General features: G+C 40.7%; 1 protein-coding gene across 3 annotated transcripts; it reads left to right on the top strand.

The window, feature by feature from the left end:
• Positions 1–1,131: 1,131 nt before the first annotated feature.
• On the top strand, positions 1,132–11,768 carry si:ch211-119o8.4 (galanin receptor type 1). Of its 3 annotated transcripts, none has more exons than XM_044133274.1 (3): positions 1,132–1,184; positions 6,343–6,750; positions 8,846–11,768. In XM_044133274.1, exons 1-3 carry the CDS (start codon positions 1,165–1,167, stop codon positions 9,567–9,569), a joined length of 1,152 nt encoding a protein of 383 aa, XP_043989209.1. In that variant the 5' UTR covers positions 1,132–1,164; the 3' UTR covers positions 9,570–11,768. The 3 variants fall into 3 exon arrangements, with proteins under 3 accessions (XP_043989209.1, XP_043989210.1, XP_043989211.1); XM_044133275.1 differs by lacking the exon at positions 1,132–1,184 and adding an exon at positions 2,657–2,692 and having other exon boundaries at positions 8,846–11,730; XM_044133276.1 differs by lacking the exon at positions 1,132–1,184 and adding an exon at positions 4,033–4,444 and having other exon boundaries at positions 6,456–6,750.
• The last annotated feature ends 468 nt before the right edge of the window (positions 11,769–12,236 follow it).

The raw sequence follows: 12,236 nt of genomic DNA, 5'->3' as shown, positions 1-12,236 counted from the left end.
AACAGAAAAGAGCAGAAAAAATTCAGCCCATTATGTCTAACAGTTTTTGAGAGTTTGGGGGGTAGATGTACCTTGCCTCAAACCCAACTTTGAGAACAGAAATATGGTGTTTTTGAAAGTTGATTACTTAAAAAATAAATCAATTTGACACTTATTGGTAAAGACATTCTTTAAATATATATAAATCATATTGCAAAACATGAAAATGCATGGTTTAAAAAGCTTACTTTTAAAATGAAGATTCTTTAAGAACTGTCATTTTGAAAAATAAAACAAATTTCAATATTGGCCACTAACAGCAGACATGGCATTTTTGGGATATCATTAAAAAACATATGTCGAAATCAAGCCCCAAAACCTATTTTTCACAGCCGACTATGTGATCTTAACAAGCTCAATTTTTTGTAGGGGTCAGGGACTGTTTAATAAAGATTTATTAGGCCACAAAAATGCTGCCAAAGCTAATTTAAAAAAAAAAGTTTTTTTAAAAAATCAAAAATGGAGTATTTTTTGATCACTCCCCAAATTTGTAGCTATCAGATTTAAATAAAACTTCTCTACTACAGATAAATTAGGCTGCTGAATAATATAAAGTCATCCATATTGGCAATCTGTAATAGTCTCCTTGATATTGGTGGTATGAAATAAGGATTTATTGTTTGTTTTTTAAAATATCTTATTTTAGATAAGTTTTGACATGCGCCAAAATGTTTATTTTATATGCATTTCATTGAAACATCCTTCTTAGATGTTAATTAGGCTGCTGCATCAGATAAAAACAATCATTTATGGCTATCTTTAGTATCTTTTTTTATTTTTGCTGACAGAAAATAGAGATTGTTTTTTAGATTTCTTTTCTTTATGGAAAATTCCCCAACTACCGACCATCTGAAAAAGTGCCGAAGAAAGTACAGTTTTTTCATAAAAAGTGTCCAGAATATATTATTTTAGTATAGATACAGCCACTTCATCATGCCGTCCATATCAAAAACCCAGCAAATCTGATAACGCGAATCATGTGCCTAAACTACACATATACAGGTCGTCATGCATAATTCCCGTGGCCAATAAAAACAACGAATCTAATCCGTTTTTTACAAAAATATTATACAAAATAATGACAGGGAAGCAAAGCATACCTGTGTGATCCACTGGAGGAGGAGGATGGATAACCCCATGTTCAAGTGAGGGGGTGAAGCCGCCTTGTTTGCTCAATTTCTCCACTTTTGTAAAAGTTTCGACTAGATTTAACTGTTTACCTCTTCTGCAGTCTTAGCGCGGGGTTCAGGAGAAGCGCGGTAGATCGCGGTAGAGCAAGGCAGCGGGTGATCCGTCCGCTTTTCGGTTCGCTAAATCACAATCTGTTAAACCGGCGTTCCCACTAGAACCATGCACACGGTAAAAATCTCAGGAGGGGTTCACTCCACCGCTCTTAGAACTGCGGGAGGCTTAAAACTCCGGTTATTCATTTTTAGCTAGCTTAGCTAAAAATGCTAGCTTAGCTTACAGAAGCTAGAAGTGGCGACTCGGGCGAGGTCCCTTTGTGTGTTGATATGCATAGGGCGTCACGCACATTGATTCTACAGGTTTGGTACCAATATAGGGTGACCAGACGTCCTCTTTTTCCCGGACATGTCCTTCTTTTCAGACCTAAAAAAATGTCCGGGAATTTGGTGAACTGCCTCAAAACACATCACATAGCGTTACCCCCCACATAACTGGAACAGCACATGGCAACGTTTATTCTCTAAACAGGAACCTTCTCTCTTCTTCTGCACAGGTCCAGCTCACTCTCTTGTATACAGAAAGAGCGCCACCAATGGCGAATTGTTATATTTCGTTTACCTTCAGGACATACAACCAAAATAGCCTCCAACACTTAGGAGTATAATCAGACCAACATATCTAACAATCTTAATCCTGGTAGTTCCATCATTTCTTTGTCTGGAACACCACAATTATGTTGAACCATAGCAGTTTGTGCTATATGGTTCTGTACCTTGTACGACATTGGCACTGTACGAGCAAAGGGGACAGCAATATTTATTGTTTACTCAATACGGGAGAATCTTCTCTCCGTTCCAAATGTTGCAAATAGATACGTGGATCTGTATAATGAAAATAAAATACAAAGTTTGAGCATAAAATACATTTCTCAATTATACATGTTATCTTCTATTTTTATCTAATGGTGCCCTGCAGGATAGCTATGCTACATGCTAAAATTAGCCTTCCCCTGTATGAATTACGAATTTCACTAATTTACAGCTGTTAATTATATTTTCAACCTAATGTTGCACACTTAATGATTAAGCAGTGTGTTTTTCGCAGGTTCTTTTATTCTGGACATTAAAGGATTTTGCATGAAATTTTCAATAAAAGTGACAAAACTGAAGACATGGTATGACATGGGGACGTCAAATCTGTAATATTCCCAAAGAATTTTTATTATTGACCTCAGTAGCCAAATTAGGAAACAGAATATGTTGGAGGTTATGTAGTGCCAAATGCTCGAAAAACCACAGGCTCTCTTAATTCATCTGCAAGAGTGTACAGATGTGAGTGTGCGTGTGTGCGTGCGTATGTACATAGCCAAAGGATAGCATGGGGAGTCGAGAGGCGGAGTGAGCATGGGGAGCAGTACAGGTGTGTGCCCTCTGTTTCTCCTCTTTATACGGCACATCAGCTGACGGTGAGTGGAGGGGCTTTTACCCAGCAGCGGGTCACCTTTCGCAGTAAGTGAAGAACGGTCATTTAACGTTCCCTCTTTGTATTTCCCTCCGGCTCTGCTCCGTCTTTCCTTTTCCTTTTAAATTCACCTGGGTCGGGTAATAGCTGGAGGGCCAACTTCGTTCCCGTTTTTATTTTTTTATTTATTTATTTTTAACTCAGCCAGTCTCCTGCGGTTTTCCCCTGTTGATTATTTCTGCGAGCGTCTTTTGGCACATTAACATGAAAATATACCGTTCTAGATTGATTTCTGGAGTTTTCAGGCTTTTGTTGAGCTGAAGTTCAGAGTATGAAACTCACACAGGCTTTATTGCGAGCCTGTGTGAGCCAGTTTTCATGCTTTAAAAGGAAGCTGTAAAGAGGATAGATGCATGAGGAATGAAGACTGAAGTACTCTTTTTCTTTCCACATGCAATAGAATCATTGATTTTTGATCATCTGTCTAAAACAATGTGTTCTATTCCGCTGGATCTTCTGGACGGCAAAAGAGAAGCCCAGAAGCTTTTGCTCTTTTCGTAGAGAACAGCTCAAACACATTTGTGTTTTTTTTTCGTTTTTTTTTTCTTGAGAAACTTCCTGGGGAGGAAGTCACTTTGCACATGGAGACAAAGCTGCCCAGAGCGGGAACCCGGGCTCACTGAGGCAGCAACAAAAAGGTTTAGTGAGGCGAAAACAAACTCCAGGAGCGAAACATACATTAAGAAAAACAAAACACTTTATTTCCATTACAAACGACTTCATGCTACAAGTCTAGGTAAACTCTTAACCAGTTAGAGTTTACTGTTTAAAGTGTAAACAGTACACTTTAGTACTGTTTTAGCCCAGTACTAAAGTGGTGAAAGCAGCCTGGAATCGGCCTCAACTTCTTCATCAGTTCAGCTCGAGGTCAATGTGTCTAAAATAAAACACAATTAGTTTAGCCCATTGTTGTGCATCTCATGTTTCTGTTCTTCCCGTCACGTTTTGGTTCTCGACTGTCTGTCTTCATCTGTGCTGTTGGAGGCGTCCCTCTCATCTCTTCTGATCTCTGCTCCTCCTGCAGCAGCAACAGCAGTGCCGTCATTTATGAAATTTAGACTAATACGTATAGTTGGCCTCAGACTCATTTCTTAAGTAAATGTGTTTTGCTTTTTGTGAACAATGGCTTACAATGTTTATTTTTAGACATCTTTTGAATTTTATACATTTTTGTCACATTCCAACCACAAACCTTGAATCTGCAGTAAGTAACTTTTATAAACACATTTTTGATATATTAAAATTCTCACCATGCCACAATGTATAATATGAGACAGATATTCTGTGAAAAAAAATCTACTTCTTCGACCTCCTCCCTGTGGTTCTACTGCCATCTGCAAAAAAATCCACTGTCAGAAACAACCAATCAGAGCCTGGAGGTGGGTCTTAGTGTTGTCAATCATCCTTGTATATGTTTAAGGTCCAGATAATGTGTGCAGTGATGGATTTCAAGCATTGTTTTGAATGTAGCTTTAATTTTTAAATGAGACTTTTGATTTTTTTCTTTCTTTTTTTTTTCCATAGAGACATTTGTTCACTGTATGCTAACAAACCTCTGAGGCTTTCACCGAACAGCTGGATTTAAACTGAGATGAAATCCCACACATTCAATTTACTAATGAAGTGACTTGGAAGGCCAGTTGACTGATTGATTGCTGAGGGGTATCAAAGCAAAACATGAAAAGTTCAAGAGCTGGTAAAATACTTCTAAAGTCACTGTGTATCCTCTCAAATAAAATTCTCCCGTTCACTTTTGCTAAATGCTGGCAAAGCGGCGTAGCTGTTTTCAGCTTGCCCCGACTCCTACAGAGCGCTCTGGGAGCTCCCTCCGTGACCTTGTTCTGCTCCGCAACCAAAGAGCACATAATCACCCACCTCCAAAGAAGGAATCAGGGCAGGATTGTTAAGCCTCAGTGAGACTCAGCATCACAGGGACAGATGGGTGAAAGAATGAACAAACATTTATTCATTCTTTTGTCCATCTGTCATTCACACACACTATTGTGGATGTGTTTGCCAAAGTGGGCGCTATGATACATCCCACCACCACACTGAGGTACACTGAAGTTGTTCTGATGATGCAATAGATGAGACTGCTAAGGGATTGTTTGTTTTAAATAAGAAGCCCACAGATTGTTAATTTTTTTTTTTTTTTGTTTTTCTTACCTGCTCTTTCTTAGAGTCTATTCTCTTGCTTTTTGTGTGTTTTATCCTGGTCGACCCCCTTGGGAACAAGAGCTCCCTTCACCCGCCTGTTTGTTTAATACGCCTGCCTGAGCCCACCGAGGTGAGTCGTCTTGTTTGCGTCGTGACGCGGGCGACTTGCCGATGTCTTCGAATGTTTGTTGCCCAGGTCTCCTGAGAGACGCGCTGTCTCGTCTGAATCATCGAGCTTGTCAGTCACAGGGTGGGCCTGGTGAGCTCTGAGCTGTGAGTGATTCAGGAATCCCGTGGAGGCAGCTTGTAGAAATATGAATAATAGATTGCAGTTTGTTGATTATTAGGATGATAATTGTTCTGTTTATCTTTTTCATTTTTTTTAAGTTTTGATTTGGCCTGTTAAAATATACATTTACATTTATTGTGAGTTTCCCCTTAGTTGCTTTACCTATTTTAGATTTGCAAAGTGAAGAAACATGAAAAACAATCTTTTGTTCCGAGAAAATGCAGTGATGTTCACTGTATGTAAAATTAAGATGTAAAATTCTTAATCTCATAGATTTGTTTTACTCCGCTTTAGCTGGTGGGTCTTTCAGGTTATTGTTTGTAGCCATATAATTTCCTTTGCGATTAATAAAGCATCTATAGCTAGCTAACTAGTTTCAAATGTTGTTAGCAACATTCAAAGCTAGCATTTGTTGTCAGAAGTTGTCAAATGCTGGTAGCTAGCTCGTTTTGAATGTTAACATTTGAAACTAGTTAGCCTGTAAACGTTCTACAACAAATTGTTGTCAAGTGCTTATAGCTAGCTTCAGATGTTGTTGTTGAATGTTTGTAGCTAACTAGCTTCAAATGTTATTGTCAACAACATTTGAAGCTAGTTTGCTACAAACCCTTGACAACAACTTGTTGAATATTTGTAGCTAACTAGCTTGTCAAATGTTTGTAGCTAGCTATTTGAAATGATGATAGATGACAACCTCCGTACTCTTTCACATCCCCTCCACTTGACACATTAAACCTGGACTCATTCAAATGTCCCAAGAGATATCAAGTTTCTGGAAATGCGCAAAGCTCAGCTCTGTTTATAGGCAATTAAAATGAACTGTACTATTTCGGCAGAAAATTCAGGAGTGGTCAAATATTCAGCGAGTCTCATATCAGTCTTGCTAATGACTGCAAAAAGCATATCTGCAACACTTATTCAAATGTTTATGTGGTGTATGTACAAATCTAACCTTATATGCAAAACTAGTGTATATTAAAGAAATTTCCCAGTAAATTCAAACATATTCACCTAATTCTAGTTGAGAATAGTTTGTGTGAGTTTATCTGAACTTCTCATTGGCACTCGAAGCTAAAAAATCTTCATAGCCCATAATCTCTCCTCTCTTTTCTTTTCTCTCTTTTCTGCACTGTCGGATCTCCCCGAAGCTATGCCTGCCATTGTCAACCTCCTTTTCAACGTGGTATCCACCAACACCACCATCTCCTTCACGGTGGTCTGCCGATGGTGAGCCTGATCTCTCTTTTCGCCGGGGTCGGAGGTCACCTCCTGCTGTGGCTGGTGCTGGTGAGGAACCCCCGGAGCCGCTCCAAGCCGAGCTCCATCCTGCTCCTCAACCTCAGCCTAGTGGACCTTGGAGCCCTACTCACCCTGCCCTGTGTGCTCCTGAGCGCCAGCTTCCAGAACTGGCAGCTCGGCGGAGGGACCTGCGTTCTGCTGGGGTTCATGACTTCGGTGACGGTAGGAGTTGAGATCTTCAGCCTGGCAGCGTTGGCAGTGCTGAGGTATCGCATTGTTGCACCACGGATGAGGCCGCCTGCTAGTTTGACGCAAGTGTGAGTAATAAATAACAAGGTCTGTTGTTGTTCAAAGGCATTGTCACAAAATGTTGACGGTTTTGGATGGCATTGAAATGGAGTAACATGTTCATTGTGGATCTTTTTTTTATTTTTTTATTTTTTTAGCTTTACTGGTTAAATCATCTAAAAAAAGTAGAAACACTTATACCAAGAAATTTTTTTTTCCATAAACTGTCCCCAAATCATAAGTGAAATTGGATTGTGTTTTTCACTGCAATATTTATGAAATATGAACATTTTGCAAGCACAAAAACATATTGGAAATGTTTTCCAAATCAGATGTGCCATATGGATGTTTGAAGCTGTGGTATTTATTTACTTTTCCTGAACCGCTGGCACCGTACTGTGTAAAACTGATCCCAATGTGTTGTAAAGTTTTTTTATTGTTGTTAATGTCTAAACTCTAGAAGATTGTTTTTCTAAATAAAAAATGTGGAGGTGAAAAATAATCACACAAACTCGCCACATCCTACACTGCGTGATACAACTCAAAATTATGGTAAACTTAAATGCATTTTATTTAACATGTTCAATAGAGTTCCAAGGTTGAGCTGCTGTCAAACTGTTTTTCTATCTCAAAATGTGTGTTAGAAAATATTTCTTAAAATTTGCTTAAATTTTAGAAAATTGTTTTCTTGGGGGTTGCACTATCTGAGCAAATTTATACATTTTACAAAACCATGGCTAGTACAAGTGTAAGGCACATTTAAAGGTACTTGGCCATACCAAACATTTTCAACTGTTAAAATGTGTAGAGATGCACAGAGATATCGACTGCTTGGACTATTTTCAGCTTGACCCATCCTGACCGCTGGCCAGCCAGTTGGAAACATCCGATCTTTTTCGTTCCAATAGACATTTCTGACATAAAAAAGGGACAGATACAGCCTCCCTTTCTTTCAATACCAGTGATTCGTTTTTTTTCATGGAGTCTTTTAGTTTCTTGATCTGTTGATGATCAACTCTTTGTGCAGCAGCGATTAACCTCCCAGACACGTTTGAGAGAGGTGGACTGTTTTCCTTCACTGTAAATTTCCTGTTGCAGAGCTGCCCACAATGAATTTCTCTTTAAGGGATATAGGAAGCAGCTAAAACTTGCATTGGCAGGTAAAAACAAAAATGCTTTAGTAGAGCGTTACAGTACAGGCAAAATATGAGCCACCAACCAAAGCTATTTGGTTTTCTACATTATAGGAACACATAGTTGGACTCATGGCATAAAACCATGAGAATGAAGAATGTAGAGCAAGGCTACTTAAAATGATACAAATTTCAATAATGTCTGCAGTATCTTGGCTCTTCATAACTTGGAGAACTTTCATTATTGTAAAAGGCACTGATTCCTGAAAAGAAATTCCCTTTAGTGAGGGTTAGTAATGCATCCGACGGGATCTGAATTGCTGATAAACTGAAACCACATGCAGCCGGCCGTTCTCTTCCTCGTAACATATTAAAGTTAATCTTTACTGGCTTCTGTGGGAGCTTCACTGATTTGAGATGGAAGACATCTAATCTAAACAGTGTGGCACATTAATCAACCCTTCTGTTAAGCTTCAAGCAATCCATAGACCTGCAATTTAATTTAGAGGCAAATTCACATTGGGACACAGGACAGGTTTTTAATGGGAAATCCAACTGTCGCAAAGGTCGTTCCCTACGTGTGGCTTGAAATGCGTCAATACGTTTGAGGTTGCAGTGCGGTTGGTGAAGCAGGTAACAGCTACATGATCAGATGTTTCCCCTCGAAGTCCCTCTGAAGAGAGTGACTGTGGAAGACAAAGTATGATGGATGGAACTGTATTTTGTTATGCAGATTTCATCTCTACTTGCAAAATGTTTGGGGTATAGTTAGAACAGATGAAAGTATCCCAGCCCATTAACATGTTAGTGATTGGAAACAAGTGGTGGCTCATATATAGTCTCAAACTTTTTCTTTTGGGGTGTGATTCTATAAGATTTGCGTATCAAGAGGAGCTTCTTCTCCCATCAAATTAACAAGCCTCTTGAAGAGCTCTAAATTACATTATTCTACACAGGAAATAAGCTTATATTCTGTCCTTGTTTCCCTCAGGCTGTGCACTGTGGTGGCCATTTGGCTGGTCTCGGTAACCATGGCCTTGCCGAAGGTCACATACATCAACTTTGACGGCGGATGCACCTGGTCGGTTGGTCAACAGGAGTGGCTGTTCTTCCTGGTCCCTGCCTTCCTGGTGTACTACATGGCGCCCCTCTTGTGCATCGCCATCAACTGTGGCCTCATCATCTCCCACCTCCACCGCTGCAGAGGGAGCCTGGTCGCCGACAGACGCAACAAGACAGCCACCGCCCTGCTAATTGGCTCGACGTTGGTTTTTGCGGTCAGCTGGTTGCCGTATTACGCGCTCGAGTTCGTCAACGTTCTGTCCCCTTACGTCAGTTCAGTGGCGTCTCCCACAAGCAGATTAGATACGGGCCCATCTGGGACTTTGTCTACTTTCTACCCACCGGCCACTCCGTCCAGGCCCAGTGAGCAAACCTTTACGAGGGTCACGCTACTGTGGGAGGTGGGCTCTCTGGCGGCCATTTTGTTGGTGTGCCTGGCTCCGTGTTGGAACCCTCCGCTGTACTTCTTGTTGTCACGCCCAGCTGTACGCCAGCTAAGAGCTCTCCTGCCTTCTTTCATCCGAGAGCAGTTGGGGAGAAAGCCTGCGCAGCGCTGGCGCATTGCTCCGGCTCTGCCTCCATGTCTGCCGGCGCCTGGCGCGGCCTCGGACCCGCTCGATCGGCAAAGCCTGACGCACAGATTGACTCAGTGAAGATGGCAGCAGCTGTGCTCACTCTCGTCCAGCTCACACGTGCCGTCAATGAAACGGCGCATGTCTAAAGACGTGATTCACAGGACGCACTGTTCATGTCCATACTGAGTGCATTCATGGCTCTTGGCAACAATAAACTCTCACGTTGGATCATTATCAGACCCCATTCTAGGCTATAAACAGGGTTTAAGATCACAATACCAGATGCACTTAGCAACTTGCTGTCCGGTCAATTCCAGCTAGAAGAGGGAGTCAAACCAAATGGAAAATAAAAACTGAAAAGCCAAACAATGCAATTTCTTTGTGTATCACAGCCCAAATAATCTTTTGTATTCAGGTCACTGAACCTAAATATATGGATTTAAGCTCACACATGGGACTTGAACCGCAGTAGTTTGCTTTTTCGGTGCTGAAGGGCATCAGCTAAACCTATCCTGACTGGCTTAACCCATTCAAGCAAATATAAACCAAAACTCCCCATAGGGACCTTACACACAAAACCCTAACTTCGATGAAGAAAAACATCAGGCGAGTAGGATAAACAGCATCTGCATTGTGGAAAATTGGCTTTGCTCTTTGCAATCTTTTAGAACCTTCTATAGTGCAGCACAGCAATGCATCACAACACGCAGCGCAGGCCTGCAACCCCCATTACAGAGCTGTCTGACAGAGTGGAGACACAGGAGACGACGCGCCTTTAGAAATCTCCATGAAAAGCTCGGAGGCAGCTGATTCTGGATTCAATGTCATGGTAATAACCTCCATGAAAAGAGGGCCCTTTGACTTTGACGCGCATTAAAAGACGCTGGCTTGTTTGGTTCAGAACCTGAATGCTGAGAAGTGGCTATTAAAAAGAGATTTGACACAAAGTATTGCATCTGCTCTGCTGGGGGAAAATGACTTGCCTGGAAGTGGATCCTATCTGCATCTAGAGTGGATTAATATCACATCGTAAAGGTCATGTTGCGTACTGCCTGTAACTTGGTTATACTCATTAATGAAATAGCGAAGGCCGTGTAATTTGTTTTGCTGTTTTCTGTTGACGGTGCAGTTTCATGTGCCGCAGAGGTCTGGATGTATACATTTGCAGAACTATTCACACCCCCTCATGTTTTGTCATGTTACAACCAGGAACTAAAACTAAAAATTTGGATGTGTATTTACTTTACTCAAAGAAACTGCTAATAAAACTCCAGTATTCACCTTTAGGATAGCTGGTATATTAGCAAATATATTATTTTGGAATTTTATGGCAGAAATTGACACAAAGCGAAGAACTGTGCAGGTCGACAAACAATATGAGTGGATTACAAAATGTTTTACAAAAAAAAATTAATAAAATAAAAAAACAATCCAACAGGTTCTTCTCCTAAATTTTCCTGGAATGTTGCTCCATCCACCATAACTGGTTTCCTTTTCCCTGCTGAGCAAATGTATCCTCACAGCATGATACTGCTGCCGCCGTGTTTTACTGCAGGGATGGAGTTTTGAGTTACGCCATAGTGTGACTTTTGTTGAATTTCAATTCACTTCACAAGGTTTCTTTTTGACTCTCTTCCAACAAAGGCTTCCATTTTCTTACGCACCCAATAAAGAGCAGATTTGTGGAGTACATGAATAATCCTCTGGTGTTTCCATGGGGATCTTCGCTGTTTGCTAGATTAAGGCTCCCCGTGCCCTCGCCTGTTGGTCCGGGTGACCAGCTTGTGCTTCGGTCAATTTTCAGGTTCGTTTTTCCATCTGACTTTTGGGGTAAAGTCATTGAACAATGTTCTGAGGCTTTCGAAGCTTTGCTGTTTGTCTTTTAACCCAACCCTGCTTTAAACTTCTCCACAACATTATCCCTGACCCTTCTGCCATGTTCTCCAACAAATCTCTCATGGCTTTACAGATCGGCTACTCTTATATATTAAGATTGATGTGGACAAATCCAGGAAGGCAGCATGTGAAGGCAATTGGTTGTTCTGTATTTTATTCAGGGATATCAGGATGTTGGATGTTACCGGGGGTTTTTTCTATTGCAGCCAAATTGACTGAGACTTGGGCTTATAACATGAAGCAATTTCAGAGAGCGAAAAAAAAGAAAAGCAAAGCCATAGTTGTACAGGCTTATTTGTTTTCTTGCAGAGGATCAGATGAGAGTATTACTGGAGCGCTTCTCTTTGACTGATGAATGTTATGCAAATCCTGTTGAAGCCTAAAATATGGAACCCGCAAAAGGGCAGAATAAGCTCTTTGAAAATGTATTTCTAAAAGAACCTCTACGTTCCAGACCTTGGAGCATCCACTAATTAAAATAATCAGGTAAACTAAAGTGTGCTGCTGAATTTAATTTACATCAAAGGGGGATGCTGAACTATACAGATACAAGGAAAGTACTGAAAACTCTGAACGGCTTCGTCTTTGGTCAAGACTGTCCCAGATGACGCGACTGAATTCACAAACCTTCACCGATCACGACGGGACTGACGGTGCTGCTTTCTTCAGTTTCTCAGCCTGGAGCTGTCCTTGAGGCTGTTGTTTTGCTGTTGAAATTGAAAATTATCAAACCACTTCCTGAAGATAAGGGTGAAACAAAAACAGGAAATATCCAAGTTGGATCAAGATCACAAAATGTGCCTCTGGCAATGTATCTCCTAAACGTAAATTATTCCTTATAGGTCCTAG

The sequence above is a fragment of the Gambusia affinis genome, linkage group LG12 (assembly GCF_019740435.1).
Source record: "Gambusia affinis linkage group LG12, SWU_Gaff_1.0, whole genome shotgun sequence".
In the NCBI taxonomy this organism is placed as follows: domain Eukaryota; kingdom Metazoa; phylum Chordata; class Actinopteri; order Cyprinodontiformes; family Poeciliidae; genus Gambusia; species Gambusia affinis.
Note: the sequence above shows the minus strand (reverse complement) of the source record. Positions and strands in the feature narration are given on the sequence as shown.

Bases quoted from the DNA above. Each gene is read 5' to 3' on its own strand.
- si:ch211-119o8.4 (XM_044133274.1), top strand. From the start codon at position 1,165: ATGGATAACCCCATGTTCAA. The intron at 1,185-6,342 runs GTGAGGGGGTGA...ATCTCCCCGAAG, and splicing joins ATGGATAACCCCATGTTCAA to CTATGCCTGCCATTGTCAAC. The intron at 6,751-8,845 runs GTGAGTAATAAA...TGTTTCCCTCAG, and splicing joins CCTGCTAGTTTGACGCAAGT to GCTGTGCACTGTGGTGGCCA.